The sequence below is a fragment of the Panonychus citri genome, unplaced genomic scaffold, assembly GCF_014898815.1.
Source record: "Panonychus citri isolate SS breed McGregor unplaced genomic scaffold, ASM1489881v1 Contig00072, whole genome shotgun sequence".
NCBI lineage: Eukaryota > Metazoa > Arthropoda > Arachnida > Trombidiformes > Tetranychidae > Panonychus > Panonychus citri.
Window position 1 is genome coordinate 528,952 of NW_026515477.1, and position 20,324 is coordinate 549,275.

Below are 20,324 nucleotides of genomic sequence, written 5' to 3' on the forward strand. Positions count from 1 at the left end.
ATCTTACTTTATCCTTACCTTGTCATCTTCTTGCTTGTAGATCATCATCATCATTTTCTTCTTCTTCATTCATCCATTCATGCTCGTCGAAATTATCATGATGAGAAGCCTCTTAAGTTGGAAGTTCTTGTTCAAAGTTTAATTCGTCTTCGATTAATAGGTTTTTTTTTTCTCGTTCACCAGAAAACTTTTGACTTCGAACAAGACTTATTCTCATGTTATTTTGTTTCTCTCTCATTTAATACTAAATGAATTCGATTCGAAACATTATCATGATCAGGATAATTTATCAGAATCAAATTATACCGAACAACAGTTAGATGACTTTTGTATCATATTCGAAGCAAAACTTTTTCCCTCAATCGAACACATTTTTCGAGTTGGAGTCAAATAGTTTCCATCAAAATGATTTATCGACCATAATTGTTCATTCTAATTGTCTAATTGAAATTTCCTTTGTCTTTTAATCGACTACCATTAACTAATCAAATGGTAACACAATTAACTCTTTCCATTGCTATTAGTAAGTTACAATTAACATCAACCTAAAAGTTAATTGATTCTCATAGCAAAAGATAATCAAAAGAACTAAATTAATCATCAATTAATTGTTCGTTTTGTAATAGATTTGATTGGAAACAGAACTTTTTTTTTCCATCAAAACTTAGGATTAAAATTCTGATCAAAATCAATTTCTATTTGTTGATCGATCCTTAATCATCAATGTCAACTCTTGTATTCTTACTTTAACAATCAACTGATTGCTTATTATTTTGATCATCAATATCAGTTAATAAATAATCATACAAATTATTTCAACTCAATCATTCATGATAATCAGAGGATTTTATCTTAATGATTTATCATCAAAATCAGAGACATTTACTTATCTACTTATTTATATTCATTGTGAATAATTTTGAGACATGAAACATGGTGATTCCACAGGAGAGATGATGAAGATAGATTATTATATTTTGATGGATGAAAATGTTCATGAAAATGATGATCATCATGATGAAAATGAGTTAAAGTTTGTTAAGAAAAATATGGAATCCAAAATAATGATCAGAACTTTTTTTTCCAAAGCAGAAAATAAGACAACTCGTCGATCTCATTGATCCCATTCAATGGGAAATATTTCCTTCCCTGAAAGAATCTATTGGAAATAAAATAATATCTTTCGAAATCATATTTTTATGTCTCGAAATTCTAGTCAATATATTGAGCATTCAATCAACTTCATGGTAATTAGAGTTACACCAAATAACAAAAGAAAAAACTGAATTCCGATAGAATTGTCATCTTTTGGAGTAAACTTTTTCTTTTCAATGGAAAATAAAATCAAGTTCAGAACTTTTTTTTCTTCCTCTTATAAACTTGAACTTTTCTCGAATAAATATAAATTGGATCAAATTTTTACCCTGAAAAACGATTAACTTTCAAGTCTCATGGTTTCCGAGGTTGAAATTAAGTAATAATTGTTAATTGTTTACTTAATTTAGTTTCTACTCTTAATGTTTCCATATACATTAACCACATAGTGATCATTAATTTAATTGGAATAAGCAAATATTAATACAATCAACATCATCATTAATGATTAACAGAATTTTCATCTTAATTTAATAGAATCAACATTAAATATTTAAACTTCTTTTGTCAGAATTTCCATGATGAAATCAAAATAACTTTTTTCTCTCCTTTTTCATGAAAGTTCCTTGTTCAATTTCCTCTGAATTGAATCTGAATTACGAATTGTTTTTTTGTTCTTTCCAGTCTCATCTTCTTCCTTTTTCCTATTAATATAAACTCATCATCATTTAATAACAGGGAAAACTATTAATGATCATGATGATGATATGAAAGTTCTGACATTCTCAACTCTGTCTTCAGATTAATATGTACTTTCTCATGACTTTCTTGAACGAATATTTAAAGTTTATCATCGAATCTGTCAAAAGAAAATGATAAAGCAAAAGATGACGAAAAAAATAGATTAGAAAAGTTCTAATGTTTCAATATTCTGAACCAGATTCGAGAAAGAACAATATAATCAATATCATTGAATTTCGACGATAATATATTTGATAATCTTAAAGAATCACCGAAAATATTACATTTCACCCGAATGAAAAGTCAATGAATATCATGTTAGGTAAATGTTATCATCTGAATTATACCTTCAGTTCAATTCACTTTGTCACGAATTACAGAATTGAATTTCAGGTTGGAACATTTTTCTTTCCAATTTCTTCATGAATAAATTTCATCAGGGAAATAATGTCACGGTAAAAACTTTTAGAATTACAATCCAGTTCCTAGACGATTGTCTCATGAGCTTCCATGGAGACTTGAAAGCTAATTTTTCGTCAATTCTAATGATTGTTTTATCAGTTTGAGATTCTTGGTTCTATTTTTTGGTTACTCTATACTCGAACTTGTTATTAGTTTTCATATGAATTTCTCCCAGTGTAACTAATCTCTGAGTCTGAACTTGACGGAATTAGAGAAGAAAGTTGGAGGAAAAAAGAAATTTAATCGAAATTATGAAAGAAGGGAAAGAATTGCAATTTATTTTAAATTTAAAAAAAGTTCTCAAAAGTGAAGCAAATAAAATGGACATTAAATTGTGTAAAGAATAAGATAAATTCTGGTTATCCGTCTGATCCAGTTATTAGATTATCAGATGGAAAAACTAATCACAATAATAATAAAGTGATAATAATAATCGAATCAAAGTAATAACTAATACAAGAATAAAGAAGCGGAAAACTAAGAACTATGGTCGAATTTTTTTTCTCCTTCAGAACTTTTTCTTGACTTGTAGAGGAAAAAAGAAAGTTTGGAAAATAATTCAAAATTTTTCTATTCTTGTCATCATTCATTTTCTTTCGCCGTTTTCCATCATTTCTCTTCTTTTCATCCTTCTCATCATCACATCATTTTTTTCTTTCCTCGCCCAAATTATCATCATCTTTTTTACTCTCTCTCTCTCTCTCTCTCTCTCTCTCTCTCTCACTCACTCACGCAACCTCTTTCTCTTCACTATCGAACCTTTTGTTCAGATACTTCCAGTTAAGTTTCATAAGATTATCGAAGCTCCAGAATATTTGGGTCACAGTGATTATTTGATTAAAACATATACTCCCTTTTATACACCTTCCCCACCCCGAATACCCACTCCCTGCTCTCATCATGCTCATTCACGTCATCATTATCATCCTTATCCTTTTCTGATTCTGGAAACATTTTCATGATATTGTTATTTACATTGTGCGTTGTACAGCAGAAAAAAATAGGATTTCTATTTAAACTCAACTGAACTTTCAGCTTTCCCATAAAAGCAAAGTTCAGCTTGAAGCTACAAAAAGTAGTGAAAAACAAAAAAAAATCCCAAACATTGAAACTGAAACTAGTGAAAATTGTCCAATCTCTCCCTATGAATTTTATTAAACAATCTAATAGATGAGAATGGGTTAGGATGCTGACAAAAGGATAATGTAAATGTCATCATATCAACCTTCATTTATCATATTCTCATCCTGGAACAAGGGAGATAACAAGAAGAAACAACAACTTGTCACCAAATTATAATGAATAAGAAAATGAAGTTTCAGAATGATGAATAAGTTGATATCAGGGGAGAGGAATGATGAGGATGATAGAGATGATTATAATCCATGGAAGAGAAGAGAAAAAACTTTCAAGGTAACATTTTAACTGAATATCAGGCTGATCAGAATGAAAGTAGAAAATGTAATATAAAAAAGCAAAAATCAACAACTCCCAGATCTACTTATCATCAAACGATAATATTTACCATGAGAATCATGAAATGAGACAACGATAAAATCTGATAAACATGGAAATCGATTAGTTTAATAAATGTTAACATTTTTTATCGAAAATCATCATTAAAATATTTGGCTTCTTAATTCATTTGTCAGATTCGATAACATTTTCATGATGACTGATTATCGTGATAATAATTGATTGATTCCAATTAAGATCTATGATATAATTTGAACTTTTTCAATGTTTCCAACTTGATAAAAGTGTTTCCAAGTTGTTGATTAAAAGACTCACCAGAATAATTTGATTGTTGACTTAATCATAGTTAATTAGTTGTTAGTGAATAGGATTAAGTTTGATAATAGTTTGGTGTTTATCTTGATTAAATGGTAATTACATCGATTAATTTTCGTTTGCCTGTTGTATTTTTTGAATGCGTTTCTATTGAAAATTTGACTGAATAATTTATCACCATGGTGATGATTAAGTTCTTGAGATTTATAATAAGATTTTGATTTTTTTTTTCTTCACCATCAAAAGTCATTTTGATAATAATGATCAAAGATTTCAGGGTTATCATGATAATGATTTAACGATAATGATTGAACCATTGAAAAGCATTTGTATCTCACTTTATGATGAAGTGTTTACTTTTCTTTTCTTGGTATTGTTGATGAAAATTCAGCTCATGATGGTCATGAAGATTTCGATAAAATTTCAAGTGAAATGTCATTTTTGTTGAGAAATTGGAAGATATTAATTGATTTGACTTAAATTGTATCGAAATGTATCATGAAAGAAAAAATCAGTTACATGAAAAGTTTTCATTCATTTTTACAATTTCTTTCCCAGGGATTTATCATGATGATGGGCATAAGTTGTTCATTGAAATCTCATTGAAGATTATTAATACTTTGATTAGTTGAGTCTGATCAAGTTGTAAACTACAACTTGATAATGATGATAACTTTAATTGTAAGAATGAGTTGTGAGAGTTTATATTCTGAGTGAATTTCATGAATTCGATTGAATTTAAATGATCAGAGGTCAGCATTAAGTAATCGGAATAAGATTTATAAAGAGAAAATCTCATTTTCAACAAAAAAATTCATCGATTTCTGAATTTGAAGGTCGTCAATCATGGTGATGAGTAGGTCAATTTGTGATGATAATCATGATGAAGTAGAATGTGAAAGAAGTGAGAGAAGAACCAATTTATCGCTCTAATTGAATATGTATCAGGAGAAAAAAGTTCTTATAATCATTTTCTTATCTTCTCATCTCAATATCTTTTCTTAGTTCATTTCCTTTTCCCTTTTTTTGCTTATCCATCTTGTCAATCTTCACAATCAACTGTTTCCGTTTTAATCTTTCAGTTGTTTCCGTTTCATCTTCTTGATTATGATCAAATCTTATTTACATCAATTTATATTCAGTCAAAAACTTACCTTATTCATGATATTTACTCAGCTGATTATTACTGATTTACCTTTGAATACAATGTTCAATATTTGATTACCTTCAACCTTAATCATTATGATTGATAATTTTTCAACCTGTTTTTGCAAGTTGATTGTCAACACAGGGCGTTTATATTCACTACCGCTATTTCACTAAATATCTCAAGAACTTAAAGTCAAACTTGACCAGAGGACCGGACAGAATTGAAGTGATTGACCTCACGATTTTCAAGGCCATTTTAAGGCTACCATGTATAAGAGCATATCAAAGCACCCTTTATATTGAATAATTAATGACGTTTCAACGTAAGCTTCTGGAAAGGACCTTAACGACCGTGCAAGTCGTAAGGTCAAGCACATAAGTTCTGGCCAGACCTCTGGTCAAGTTTCCGTAGTTGATAAAAAAAGGCCCTGTAATTATTGATCCTCTAATGATATGGACATAATCTTGCTTGTCTATTGAAAATGTGCATTACTAATTGTCAATTTGAATTATATTTTGACGTTTGTGGTAATTAACTTGATCCTCATTCTAATGATTCTCTTTCCATTAATCTTTAAAAGGCTAATCCAACTCCTACTGGATTAAGAGTTCGACATAAGTCTGGTTCTGTGGTTAATGATTATTATGATGATAACAATGGTTCTCATGAGTTAATTAACCGATCATCTGAATCGGAGACTGAAATTGATTCACCAAGTTATTGGAGGAAAGAGTTGATCCAATCACCAGTATCTGAAGTGATTATGGTAAGTGGACTGTCCAAAAGTACACCTTGTGACTTGGAGATTGACCAAGACTCAGAACTGACCCATGGAGTACATAGTATTGATTTAACACCGATTCATGAAGGATTTTCATCTGACCCCTCGTCAACCGCGACACATGAGCAAATGACAATCATTGACACTAATCGAGTGACCAATAAACTGACCCGTTCACCAACAAGTGAAACTGATTTAATCATAAAATCATCTGAAGAGGCTGAAATAATATCCAATCAATTGTGTGAAAAGATTAACCCAATTTCAGAAGATGAAGAGGATAATGAATATAAAGTAAATACCATTGGTCAATCAGCTAATTTAAATAAAGTTCCAAGTCAAGTATCTGAGGAAAGTTCAATGGAAAACACCATTGAGGTGACACCAATCACTTTATCATCTTTACCCACTGAGGAAACAACAATCACTTCATCCTCATCCTCTTCAACTCCAACCCATGTTCACACAAATGATTCAATTGTTATCGGTGAGGATTCTGAAGGTGATCCAGTTGAATCAGATGATTTGGAAGCTTTTGCAAGTTCTGACAAAGAAAATGGCCAGCACGATACTACCACAGGTTCGAAGTCAGGTTTAGCCGGAAGCTCGTCTTCTTCTCCCTCTTCAGCAAATTCGGTGGCTGAGAAAGAGTTTTCTCTCTCAGCTTTGAATATATTCTGTCGTCGAACTCTTTCCGGTGAACTTTCAACCGTTTCTGAGGTTTCAGAAGAAATTTCCGGTGCAATCAAATCGTGTAATGAACTAGATGATCTGAATTCAGGGTCAGATTCAGGATCAAATGAGGATATCGAACCTGTTCCTGGTTTGAAAGATTCAACATCAACTGAACAAACATTGAACAATAAGGAAGATGATGTTGCCATGATCATAGTGGAAACAGATGATTACAATGAAGATGATGGTCAACCGATTGGTGATAATAAGAAAATTTCAAATGAAATATATTCCAACAACAATAATAATGATCGAACTGAGGTCAGCTCTCCATCTTCATTTTCCGATTCAACGACATCAGGTTCATTTGTTATCGATGGTCAAACCTCTGAACCTCAATCAATTTTACTTGATGATGGTCCAGTTGAGGTAACAAGTGACCATGGAGAGAATGATATTTTCGAGGACAAACTATTAGACCAAGAAAAAGAAGTGAACATTTTAGATAATGATGGAAACTTGGAATCCAAGGTAATCGATAAAGTTGAATCAGCAGGGGAAAAGGATAAACATAATAATGGAAATAAAGTTTTGAAACGAGTTCAACTTTCATCTGAAGCTTCAATTTTAGGTGAATCTTATGAAGATGATGATGAAAAACAGGAAGAAATTGATGAATGTAAAAGTAATAATAATAATAATCATCATCATGGTCATCGTTTATATCGTCCTGGTGGTGGAGGTGATAAATCTTCAGGGAATAATAATAATGCTAAAGAAGATGAAAAAGAAGAGGATGAAAGGAGACTTGATATTACTGGAGGTGAATCATCTCAGGCCACTGAACAGGATATGGCTCGATTGGAATTCTCATTGACTCAGCAAAGTTCTCAGGAAATTGATGAGGAATCATTATCCATGGGAACACATGGTAATAAAGATTTATTAGTAACCTCATCATCTTCCCATCATCATTCAATAGATCTAATATCAGATGGAGAGATGGAAAATGTTATTGAAGAAGAGCAAGTTAGAAATTTGACTAAAAATAGTGACCTTAAACCGACCACCAGTGGAATTGATAATAATAATTTGGTTCCTCAAGAAGTTTCAACAATACCCACTGGCCTAATTTCGGTAACTAATAAGAAATTGAGGTTCAGTGAGAGTAAAAAAATGTTCTATTCGCAAACTCTTGGGAAATCTGATACTTTGGATAGTGGAAATAGTGGTATTATCGAAACTGATCTTGATAAGTTCGAAACTCAGACTCATGTTAATTTAAATGAACCCAAGTCAAGTCTTGCTGCTTCACGAGTTCCAAATCTTCCAATGCAATCTTCGTTACCATCATCAGGAAATAAAAGTACAAATGATAAAAAACCGGCGATTGAACGACGAACTCGATCATTAACTCGAAGTCCAGTTCCACTAAGTTGTACGAATCAGTTTACTTGTAGTCACTGTGGTGAAACTAGTGCTCGAACCGGACAAGGTCACTCTAATTCTGGTCCAAATACCAGTTCTGGTAGTGTAGGACCAGGTAATGGACGTAAACCTATCAGTAGTTCAAGTCTAAGGTCACCTCACCCGTACCATAAATCGGCAACAATTGATGACATATTAAGTTACCGACGAGAGGATGATGAAGACATAGGCGTTTATTCAGATGCATATAAATCGTGTCCATGGTTTTATATTGGACGTCGAGATGAACTAAGAGTTTGGTGTCAACGGCGACTTGATAAACCATCTCAGTCCTCGAAATCGGACACAATAAGTTCAACTGAAAATCTAAACTCTGGCGACGAATTGGTTACTGATGGTGAGAGTACACCTTCGGAAAAGGGTTTCAAGAAACATTACGAAGCAGTGACACACCGAATGATCCATAGAAAGGCTTCGATTGAAATGTACAAAAAAATTCTCGACAATATGTTCAGTAAGTATTGGATTATTTTCTAGAAGAAGAATCGAAAATCTGATTCAAATTTTATAATAATAGAATCATTTATATAACTTAATCTTTTCCTTCAGACGTTGAAAAAAGTGTTCTGGTTGATCGTCACAATGGTGAATTTGGATTCAGAATTCATGGAAGTCGCCCTGTCGTGGTTTCAGCAATCGAGAAAGGTAAATACATTGTACTTAACAATGAACAAATTGTAAAACTCAAAAAACTTTTCAACTATCAATTGTTTTCATCAGGAACGCCCGCTGAAAGTTGTGGCCTTGAAGTTGGCGATATCGTTGTAAGTGTCAACGATATTAACGTTCTAGACGCATCACATTCAGAGGTTGTCAGATTAGCTCATGCAGGTAAATAAACATGATTATCAATAATATTAATCTTTCTGATTGTCCAAAATGTCACCATCAATAATATCAAGTATCAATAAGATAATCCATTATAATGATTGTCAATATAATTTCATTGTCTATCCTTGAACATTTATCATCATTTTCTCATCAGGATCTGAAACATTGAAACTTGAACTTGTTCGAACTTGTCAAAAGTTAAAATCAGCATTGAAAGAATTGAAAGATGACGATGAAATATTCAGTGGTTTCCTGAATCGTAAATCACCAAGCTTGGAATCCACATCAAGTTCAACCTCTGTAGTAAATGTATGGAAACGAAGGTGGTTCGTATTGAGGCCAGATTATTGTCTCTATTGGTATAATCAGCCTAAGGTAAATCAGTTAATCAACTAAATTGTTTCATCTTCAATTGGTAAATAACCTCAAGTTAAAATTGTTTTCTCTCTCTCTCCCTGACTATTTGATTTAGACAATTGATCCATTAGGAGTAATCAATTTGCAAAATTGTACAATAACACTTATCCCTCCAAAATCATTATCATCACCATCCTCATCTCCAACACCATCATCATCATCATCTTCATCCAATTTACCACCAATTGGTACAACATCTACCAATGAGAAACGATTCGTTATTCGTATTGACAGAATCGACGGTCCGTCCAGTTATTTACATTCAACAGTCGAGGAAACTGTTCAACGTTGGTTACATCATTTATCCTCAGCAGCTAATAAAGTCTCTCGAGTAAGTTAACCCTGCTAATATTTGGAAACTAATCAGAAACAATCGATGATTTTGTAAGAAAATTCATTCATGAAAAATACGACCAATGATGATCAGCTGATGAAGAAGATCATCAATCATTAGGGAAAAAAAGAAACGAGGGACAAGAAAAAAAAGATTTCAATCGATAACTTTTACGATTTCAATGTTCATATTGAGATAACATAAGTAGCAGTCGAGAATACAAAAAGTTATCCAATTTTTTTTGTATCGAACAAAAAATCTCTTCAATTTGTCCTCCCTGTTCATCCTTTTCATCTTCATCTTTGTCCTCATCCTCATCTTCATCTTCTCCTTAACCATTATCATCCTAATCCCTTAACATTTTCCGCATCACTTGGTATCCATCTTTTTTTTTGTCTTCTTTCCTCATCTCAAATCCATTCAATTCACTTTTTTACCTTTTTCTCAGCTCTTAGCATCATTGTCCTCATTATCTTCATCATTCTTGTTAATCGACAATCAAGCTTGATTAAATTGTGATAATAACGATTTATGATCTTGATAATGTTGAAGAGAAATGATTCCAACATTGGTATTAATATTTAGAATCCAGTTATTAACTAATAATTAGTATTATCAATTGAACGATTAATTTTGTCACAATTATTACAAATTATTTTCTTTCTCCATTTTCACTCAATAGACTAACTCTTATATTGAGAGGACACTTCGATGTATTCATATTAAACCTTTGTCCATAAAAGATGCTGATTGTCGTGGTTATTTGGGAATCTTTGGACAGAAAAGGAAACTATGGAAACAAAGATATTTCGTCCTGAAAGATGCTTGTTTATATTCATACATTGACATGTCATCATCAACAGCCTTAGGTAAGAAACATTCACAGATGAAGAAACTATTGTCTACCTTTCACTTTCAGGAATCATGGTGAATATGAATTGAGCTGAAATTCAGTTAATCAGATCAATAGGTTAACAATGAACCAGAATCAAAGGAAGAAAACAAAATTCAACTTTTGTGATAAGTTTTTTTTTTATATTAATACTTTTCTTTCAATTGAAATGCAAACAAAAAGTTGTTTCTTTGTCCTTTTATTATGAATAATAAACAGGGTGATCAGGGAAAAATAAATGAAGAAATTGATACTCTGATAATGTTTCATTTATATACCAATAAATTTATCATGAAATTTGAATCATGATGAACTTAAAGTTCAGGTTAACTCTCAAGTACATAAGTTGATATAATAAGTTATTGTGATATTTGTATAAGGTAAATAATTCAGGGAATATATTTCATGAGAGATTTCAATTGTGATGAAATTATATTGATCCAATTTGAGTGATTGAAATAAAACCTTAAAACATTATTTCAATATTGATACAAATTCAATTTTCTCTTATAATGTAAATGAATCAATCAGTTGATTAGTTGTAATCAGATTCACATGGTGATGGTAATGATGAACATGAAGTTTAGTTTTTTAATGAGAAAGATTTTTTTTATATTCTTATTGGAATAATTTTCTCATTAAAATTGGGTGAAATTCAAATTCTCTATTCTGATCTTGATGGAGATCTACTTTTTTTATATTAACAGAGGAATGGAAACTGAAAGAATAGCTCACAATATTTCATGGAATTTATTATATTAATAGTTACTTTATTTTTCTCTCTTTTTTTTCTCAGGAGTTTTTTATCTTCATGGATGTAAAGTTCAGAGCACTTCTTTGGCTGGTAAACGTAATACCTTTGAAATTGTTCCCTGGGATCGTAAGATGAAACACTTATGGCTCATGGCTGAATCTGAAATTGATAAGAAAAGGTACCCTGTTTATTCAATAGAAATTCAGAATCCAGAATTTTCAGTGAAAAAGAAAAAAACTTGCTATCATTAGGGGAGGGAGAGAAAACACCATTAGAGTTATCAAGAAATTATTATTATTAAATTCTCGCGATATTTTCATATCTGAATAGAAACTGAATTCTATCAGAAACTTTACAATTATCACATTTATTATCAATTCTACCATCGAGTATTGATTTTTTTTTTCATTCCATGGAACTTGACAATTCAGTTAAACAATAAATATTATCGTTAGATATGAATAAGCCTCAGAATTTATTCACTTGAAGCTCAAGAATTTACAATGTTTCCAGAAACTCGTTTAATAGAACTGTTATTTTCTCTCTTTATCTCTTCTGAAACACATAGTAACTTATTTACCTTTGAAAAAGTTCATGGGACATGATAAATCTGATTACTATCTCATTATATGAAACTTATGTTCCAACCTTCATGTAATAATCCTCAGAGACTCTGAATCAACTCCTACTGAGTTTTACATGTATATTTATTTATATATATATATAAGTGTAACTGGAATTCTGTTATTTCCATTTTAATCTGAATTTCATGTAGAAAAACAAAAAAATTATTACCAAAAACTTTTTCTCCAAAATGATAATCCCAATCAGAATTTAATTACAATTAACTAATCATTTCAATATACTTTCGTTTCATTTTTCTTTACTATTCAGATGGTTAGCAGCATTGGAATATTCAATTGATCGTTGGATAAAATTAACATAAAATGAATTAAATCACTTTCGATATTTAATTAATCAAATTGTATTATTAGTTATCAAATGTTATTAATATTTGTAATTGTTAAATGATTAAGAAATAAATTGTAACACTAATCAAACCTTGGGACCCTTTACAACTGTAATCAACACTAATTAAATTGTTAATAATTGCAACAATTTACACCGCAATTTACTTAACATTCGATAATTAAAATTCTATTAAATTGATAAAAAAATAAATTCTATTAACTTAATTGACTTATTGATAATTTTATTTCCATTTGAATTAATTGTCAACGAATTGGAACAATTAACTCTTTTTAAACTTCCCGCGCAAAATTGGAATTTTCGGTGAACCACCAGATGGAGTGACTTTCGTTTTCTATTTGTGATGCTTATGCTTTGTTTCCACCCCGCCAATATTATTGTGATCATTTGATTGTCACTTAATTTGTAATAGTAAATTGTTTTGATTGTGTTTTATTGTTTTACTTAATTAAGTATAAGTGTTCAACTAATTCTAAAATGGATGAAGAGACTGTTAAAACCGAGAATGAAAGTGAAATTGTCGCAGCTGTTGATCCAGACCAAGGAAAAAAATATGATAACCAAGTAACTGAAGATCGATCTAAAAGGTTTGAATATCTATTGAAACAAACGGAGATTTTTGCTCATTTCATGAGTTCCGGTGTTAAACCAGGTGAACAAAAGGCTAAACCAGGACGTAAACCTAAAGTTAAATCAGAAGAAAGTGGTGAAAAGCTTGATGACTCTAAATTTGATCCCAATGATCCTAAATTTGAGGTGAATGATCATCGTCACCGGAAAACTGAACAAGAGGAAGATGAAGAGCTTCTCAGTGAGGTGAAAAAAGATGTTAATTTATTTAGATTTGAGGAGAGTCCAGCTTACATTACTGGTGGTGAACTTCGTGATTATCAAATAAGAGGTTTAAATTGGATGATATCACTTTACGAGAATGGTATCAATGGTATTCTGGCTGATGAAATGGGTCTTGGTAAAACTTTACAAACCATTAGTTTACTGGGATACATGAAAAATTATAAATCAATTAATGGACCTCATTTGGTAATCGCTCCAAAGTCAACACTCACCAATTGGATGAATGAATTTAAAAGATGGTGTCCATCTTTAAATGCTGTCTGTCTTATTGGAGATGCTGCAACTCGATCAACTCTTATCAGGGATACTCTCTTGGGAAACCAAAAGGATTGGGATGTTTGTGTGACCTCTTATGAGATGATTATTAGAGAAAAATCTGTCCTTAAAAAGTTCAATTGGCGATATATGGTTATTGATGAAGCTCATAGGATTAAAAATGAGAAAAGTAAACTCTCTGAGTTTATCCGAGAATTTAAGACAACAAATCGTCTTCTTCTAACCGGTACTCCATTACAAAATAATCTCCATGAATTATGGGCTCTACTTAACTTCTTATTACCTGATGTTTTCGATTCTTCCGATGATTTTGATGCATGGTTTAACACCTCTAATCTGGTTGAAGCAGATGATGGTATTATCAATCGTCTACACGCCATCTTGAGACCTTTTCTTTTGAGAAGATTAAAAAGCGATGTAGAGAAAAGACTTCCACCCAAAAAAGAAATCAAAATTTATGTTGGTTTAAGTAAAATGCAGCGAGATTGGTATACAAAAATCTTAATGAAGGATATTGATATCGTCAATGGTGCTGGTAAAATGGATAAAATGAGACTATTGAATATCCTTATGCAGCTTCGTAAATGTTGTAATCATCCTTATCTATTTGATGGAGCTGAACCTGGTCCACCTTATACAACTGATGTTCATTTGGTTGATAATTGTGGTAAAATGTGTATTCTTGATAAGCTTTTACCCAAATTTATGGATCAAGGATCTCGAGTTCTCATTTTCTCACAAATGACTCGAATGTTAGATATTTTAGAAGATTATTGTCTTTGGAGAGGATACAAGTACTGTCGGCTTGATGGGCAAACAGCCCATGAGGACAGAGAACAATCAATTTACGAGTTCAACAAGCCTGATAGTGATCGATTCCTTTTCATGTTGAGTACTCGAGCTGGTGGTCTTGGTATCAATTTAGCTACTGCCGATGTTGTCATCCTTTTTGACTCTGATTGGAATCCTCAAGTAGATTTACAAGCCATGGATCGGGCTCATCGTATTGGTCAAACAAAAACAGTGAGAGTTTTTCGCTTGATCACTGATAACACTGTGGAAGAGCGAATTGTTGAAAGAGCTGAAATAAAGCTAAGATTAGATACTGTTGTCATCCAACAAGGACGATTAGCTGATGGAGGATCCAACAAACTTGCTAAAGAGGAAATGCTTGGTATGATTAGACACGGAGCAGATCATATTTTCGCATCTAAAGACAGTGATATCACTGATGAAGATATCGATAACATCTTAGCTAAAAGTGAAGCAAGAACCGAAGAAAGCAAGGTTAAACTCGAACAGCTTGGTGAAAGTAGCCTTCGTAATTTTACCTTAGATGCACCTGATTGTAGTGTGTATAAGTTTGAGGGTGAAGATTATCGAGAGAAGCAAAAAATGACCGCATTAAATTGGATTGAACCGCCAAAGAGAGAAAGGAAAGCCAATTACGCTGTTGACGCATACTTTAGGGAGGCTCTTCGGGTGAGTGAACCTCGCGCACCCAAAGCACCTCGACCTCCAAAACAGCCTAATGTTCAGGACTTTCAATTCTTCCCGCCAAGACTGTTTGAACTATTGGACAAAGAAATTTATTTCTATCGTAAAACTTTGGGTTACAAAGTACCTAAAAATCCTGAACTGGGAAGCGATGCAGCTAAAATCCAAAGAGAAGAGCAAAGAAAAATTGACGACAGTGAACCTCTTACCGAAGATGAAATAGCCGAAAAGGAAGACTTATTAACTCAAGGTTTCACCGCTTGGACTCGAAGAGATTTCAATCAATTTATCAAAGCCAATGAAAAGTATGGTAGAGATGATCTTGACAGTATCGCTAAAGAGGTTGAAGGTAAAACTCCTGATGAAGTGATGGAATATGCTAATGTATTTTGGGATCGGTGTCATGAATTAACTGATTGTGATAGGATTTTAGCTCAAATTGAGAAAGGAGAGCAAAGGATTCAACGTCGACAAGATATTAAACGTGCACTAGATGCTAAGATGGCCCGATATCGAGCACCATTCCATCAACTTCGAATCGCTTATGGAACAAATAAAGGGAAAAATTATATCGAAGAGGAAGATCGTTTTCTCATCTGTATGTTACACAAGTTAGGATTTGATCGCGAATTGGTCTATGATGAATTGAAATGTTCCATTCGTAATGCTCCACAATTTAGATTCGATTATTTCATCAAGAGTAGAACTGCAACCGAACTTCAAAGAAGATGTAACACCCTAATCACCCTAATAGAACGTGAAAATATGGAAATCGAAGAGAAAGAACGTTCAACCAAGAAGAAGCCCGGCCCGAAACCAGGTCTACCCAGAGGACCAAGTAAACGACCAGCAGCAACAAACGACAATAAGAACAAAAAAAGAAAGAAATAACCATTACACTGATCACAATTTAGTCTTAATTTCATTTTTTTTACATTTACAACTTTTAATTTCACTCATCCCAAAAAACTTAAACTTGTAAACAAATTTTCAATCTCCTCTAAATGAAGATGATCCTTCGTCCTTGTCTCATCCTCTTTTTGTTTTCATTCCAATATTTAGAATGAAATTTTGAATAAAAAAAAAGTATTAATTTTAAATTTGTTTTCTTTTTGTCTTCTCACAATTAATTGTAATAATTAGTAAATCTTATTTTTCTTTGATCTTTTCTCTTTTTTTCTATTCTCGTCCAAAGTCATTGAATCGAGAGCCATAAGTTTCTCTCGATTTTCCTCCACAGTTTTAATCCATTTATCGGCCATCACCCGCCATGGAACTGACCCCCCATATTCCTTGGGCAGTATGTCCACCGGGATTCGTTTGTGTAACTCGTTCAGGTCACGAGGAAATGAAAGACGATTCTGTAATTTCTGAGTCATAAAACCCGAGATGAAGATGAGAATGGTTCGGATAAGGTGGGGTAAGTTTATCCAGTGAACTTGTTTGTGTTTAACGGGCAGCGCTTTCTGTGGGTCGGAAGAAGGTCAATAGAATGAGAAATTGGTAATGATAAAAAGATCGAAGAGAGAAAATGAAATTAATTAAAGCAAAATGGATCTTGTGGTGATGATCGAAGCGGAAATGTTTCCATTTATCGAGGACAAGCTAAGAATAAAAAATGTTTATCATTATACATTTACCTCTCCGCTTTGAGCTAATCTTTTCAATTCTCTGATTCCTAAATAAGTGACCTCCGAAAGGCAGACACCTTCTTGATCGAAAATATAAACGAATCCATTCTTTTGATTATCTTCATTGTCCAACAAAATTTCAAATGTAATTATAATAGATCGAAATAGATCAGTAGGTAAATGTCCAAATTTTTGATTGAACATCGCACATCGACCAAAAATAACAGTTCGACCTCGATCGTCCCTTTCGAAAAGAGGAAAAATGTAACCACGTTTCATCAGGTCGTATAAACTGGTATCACGAATATTCAAATTCTTATAACAATAAGGATGAACATTTCGAACCTTTAAATATTTTTCAAATACTCGACAAGATTCATCGAAATTAAATTTACGGAAACGTAAAAATCGTAAGATAAACAAATCATCTGAATGAGAAAACAAAGAGAGAGAGAGAAAAAAATGATCATCAATGAACATTGAAATTCGTAAAAGTTGATTAAATGTTCTAAATCGTAGATGGACAAACTTACCAGTTCGAGGAGAAACAAATTGTGGCTGAGATTTAATCCAATCACGAAACTTTTTCACTAGAACTTGTTCTTGCGTGGAAATGGTCATGATGATTAGTTGATTATTTGCAAGACACAATTGAAACAATTTACTCGTTGGAAGACACAGAAACAATCCTAATCCATTGACGAATCGACAATTAACCAAATTATTCGTGAAAAAAAAGAGGAAAAGAAAGAGAAACAAACTGTCAGAGAGGAAGAGAAAGGGAGAGAGACAAAGAGTGAGAAGAGTGAGTTGGTTAAGGAGGGAAAGAATATAAGAAGATAAGGATGATAGAAGAAAAAGAAGAAGAAGACAAATATACGTGAGAGAGACAAATAAACGAATGAATTAGAATCAAATGTTAATAATTCATGATGATGATCAATCTCATCTCATCTCTCTCATCAAGATGATGAAGGAAAAGTAAGAGAAGAAAAAAAAAGTTCGACAGAGAAATCGAAAGTTAATTTATCTTCTCTTACAATTAATCTTCTCAATTAAGTTGATAAATTTTTCCAATCAAATGAATTACTTTTACTTTTTGAAAATTAAGTATCACAACAATTTCCTTATATTAATAATGATGAAATAAAAAAATTAATATTGAAAATTTAAAATGAAAGTTAATTGTGATAATAATAAGATTGATTTTTACGATTGCCACTTTCACTTTCCTCATCATTATCATCTTCATCTTCATCTCATCATCCATCCCTCCCACTTGCTCTCTCTCTCTCTCTCTCTCTCTCTCTCTCTCTCTCTTAGATTTAATCTAAATAATCTTAAATTAAATACTTTTAGGCATTTAACTTGATTGGTACGAGTGGAAAGGTGAGTTTTTCAAATTCTAATTAACCCTAAGGTAATTTACGACTTTACGAAGCAATTTGTTAACTAACGGACACCATTTCGATTATTATTAATAGCATCAATTAAACTGCTGTTAAATTATGTCCTAATTTTCCTGAAAAACGTTAATTGTAAATTAGCTCAGGAAAATAATCAAAAATCAATTTAAAGGAATAACAATTTCATCGCTATTTCTTTTTCTCAATCAAACAATTTAATCACATTTTCCTAAAATCAATCATATCAAATTTAAAGTTAATGAAAACAATTAAATTCATTTCTGTGTTTCGAACGAAAAATTTCAACAAAAATACTAAAAAGAAACAAAAAAAACTCTCTTTTCAATCAAATCACTTCAATATAAACCAAACTAGTTATTAATACAAATGTAAATGATTTTTAATTCCAATCTATTAATTGTTTTTCTCTTATACAAAAAAAAAGATTAAATAAATTGTTTGTTTTTCGAGAAAACGAGAAATTTAAATTTGGCGCTTTTATTTTTTCAGTCAGATTTTGACTCATCAGGTGTCGCCTGTCAATAGACTTTAATTAGAGTTGATTTTTTTTCATTGTCAATAGTTGATTGGAATTCAATGTTTACAATTAATAGATTGTCACAATTAATTGGATTCAATTGCCTCCCTTTTTACGTTGATTTGCTAATGTCAATTTAGTTGTTCTATAGTTCTTACCAATATTGGGTAAGTATTTTATCTTGATAACCCTTTTTTCTTACTTCCTGGTTAATCTATTTTTTTCTCCTTCTCTTTTTCTCAAATACTTGTCTCTGTGTCCTTATTGTTTTATTTTTCTATTCTTCAGTTTTTTTTCTTCATTTTTTAAATAGCCAACTAGCTGTCTTGTCACAACTTTAAAGTGACCAACAATCATGATTTCTGCTCCATCAAAGCGTAACACTGATTCTTCCTTGAACCATAATGATACTAATCATAGATCAGCTTCCAGCTGTAAAAAAAGACGTCGTGAACCTGATCAACCAAGATTAGGCCTCAGAAGTGAAGCTCCATATTCTACGGACGATGAAGCAATTAAGGAACGTAATGCCTGTGATTATTCGATTAAAATCACCATGGAAACAGCTAAAGCTGGTAAAGCGCCGAGGAGAGTTCGTGTATATGCTGATGGTATTTACGATCTATTCCACTTGGGACATGCTAAACAATTGAAACAAGCCAAAAATGCCTTCCCTGATGTTTGGTTGATTGTTGGTGTCAATAATGATGAGATGACCCACTCACTCAAAGGAAAAACTGTGATGAATGAAGATGAACGTTATGAAGCGGTTAGATATTGTTGTGTTGTCGATGAAGTTATTCGAGATGCTCCTTGGGTTCTTACTGAAGAGTTTTTAGCCGAAAATAAGATTGATTTTGTTGCTCATGATGATATTCCCTATACAACCGATGATCAAGATGATGTTTATTCGCTAATCAAAGAGAAAGGAATGTTCCTAACAACTAATAGAACCGAAGGTGTTTCAACAAGTGATTTAGTGGCAAGAATTGTTAAGGATTATGATATTTATGTTCGCCGTAATTTAGCTAGAGGATATTCTGCAAAAGATATGAATGTATCCTTTATAAATGAGAAAAAGTTTCTCCTGCAAAACAAAATGGACGAGCTTAAAGACAAATTTGAGGAAAAGAAACATGGATTTATACAAACATGGGAAGAAAAGTCAAGAGATTTTATCGGCAATTTTCTCGATCTATTTGGCCGTGAAGGTGCTTTAAATAACCTTTGGAATGAAAGTAAAGGGAGACTTCAAAGGGCTTTATCACCACCACCAAGTCCATAATCCAAATCATATACATACACCAACAAACACACACACACATTAATATATATATCCAATTAATCAATCGAGAGAGAAAAAAAATGCAAAATCTATTTATTGTTGAAGATTTTAAATCCAATTTGAAAATTCAATTTTCTATTTTCTTGGGAAAATAATGTTTTTGTTTTGTTTTTTTTTTCGATTCGACTGGAAAAGGAGATATACAACTTTACATACACACCAACCATCAACTTTAAATATATATTTAAATGTATCTTAACCATGGATGGATAATTAATTGTCATTTTTAGTGGATCAGTGTTCAAATTAATCAAAAATCAAATCAAAAGAGATGAAAATCAAAATCAATCTACGCTGACATGAAAAGATCTTAATTATAAATAATTGTGAGCAAAATAAAGAGCCAAATACATAAGGTGATTACATCTTAAAGTG

General features: G+C 31.9%; 4 protein-coding genes across 6 annotated transcripts in view; 3 read left to right on the forward strand and 1 right to left on the reverse strand.

The window, feature by feature from the left end:
• Positions 1-12,597, forward strand: part of LOC128386665 (serine-rich adhesin for platelets-like) — a 40,243-nt gene extending 27,646 nt beyond the window's left edge. For both annotated transcript variants that reach the window (XM_053345730.1, XM_053345731.1), the window contains 8 exons: positions 5,820-8,637; positions 8,733-8,828; positions 8,904-9,014; positions 9,169-9,389; positions 9,487-9,762; positions 10,448-10,634; positions 11,454-11,589; positions 12,306-12,597. In XM_053345730.1, the coding sequence (XP_053201705.1) occupies positions 5,820-8,637; positions 8,733-8,828; positions 8,904-9,014; positions 9,169-9,389; positions 9,487-9,762; positions 10,448-10,634; positions 11,454-11,589; positions 12,306-12,357 (3,897 nt within the window). In that variant the 3' untranslated portion in view covers positions 12,358-12,597. The remainder of the gene's footprint in view (positions 1-5,819; positions 8,638-8,732; positions 8,829-8,903; positions 9,015-9,168; positions 9,390-9,486; positions 9,763-10,447; positions 10,635-11,453; positions 11,590-12,305) is intronic.
• Positions 12,598-12,759: 162 nt separating this feature from the next.
• On the forward strand, positions 12,760-16,129 carry LOC128386666 (chromatin-remodeling complex ATPase chain Iswi-like). The gene has a single exon (XM_053345732.1). The coding sequence runs from the start codon at positions 12,879-12,881 to the stop codon at positions 15,918-15,920; it is 3,042 nt and encodes a 1,013-aa protein (XP_053201707.1). The 5' UTR covers positions 12,760-12,878; the 3' UTR covers positions 15,921-16,129.
• On the reverse strand, positions 15,924-17,925 carry LOC128386670 (alpha-tocopherol transfer protein-like). Its single transcript, XM_053345736.1, has 3 exons — positions 17,194-17,925; positions 16,670-17,088; positions 15,924-16,495 (listed from the first exon to the last, which is right to left on the reverse strand). Exons 1-3 carry the CDS (start codon positions 17,279-17,281, stop codon positions 16,169-16,171), a joined length of 834 nt encoding a protein of 277 aa, XP_053201711.1. The 5' UTR covers positions 17,282-17,925; the 3' UTR covers positions 15,924-16,168.
• A 690-nt stretch (positions 17,926-18,615) lies between these two features.
• On the forward strand, positions 18,616-20,312 carry LOC128386668 (choline-phosphate cytidylyltransferase A-like). Of its 2 annotated transcripts, none has more exons than XM_053345734.1 (2): positions 18,616-18,771; positions 18,893-20,312. In XM_053345734.1, the coding sequence occupies exon 2, from the start codon at positions 18,960-18,962 to the stop codon at positions 19,887-19,889; it is 930 nt and encodes a 309-aa protein (XP_053201709.1). In that variant the 5' UTR covers positions 18,616-18,771; positions 18,893-18,959; the 3' UTR covers positions 19,890-20,312. The 2 variants fall into 2 exon arrangements, with proteins under 2 accessions (XP_053201709.1, XP_053201710.1); XM_053345735.1 differs by having other exon boundaries at positions 18,918-20,312.
• The last annotated feature ends 12 nt before the right edge of the window (positions 20,313-20,324 follow it).

Excerpts from the sequence above, each read along its gene's own strand:
- LOC128386666 (XM_053345732.1), top strand. The coding sequence starts at position 12,879 with ATGGATGAAGAGACTGTTAAAACCGAGAATGAAAGTGAAATTGTCGCA.
- LOC128386670 (XM_053345736.1), bottom strand. The coding sequence starts at position 17,281 with ATGACCATTTCCACGCAAGAACAAGTTCTAGTGAAAAAGTTTCGTGAT. Across the intron at positions 17,089-17,193 it reads ATTTGTTTCTCCTCGAACTG|ATGATTTGTTTATCTTACGA; the intron begins GTAAGTTTGTCC and ends TTTCTCATTCAG. Across the intron at positions 16,496-16,669 it reads GATTAGCTCAAAGCGGAGAG|AAAGCGCTGCCCGTTAAACA; the intron begins GTAAATGTATAA and ends TCCGACCCACAG.
- LOC128386668 (XM_053345734.1), top strand. The coding sequence starts at position 18,960 with ATGATTTCTGCTCCATCAAAGCGTAACACTGATTCTTCCTTGAACCAT.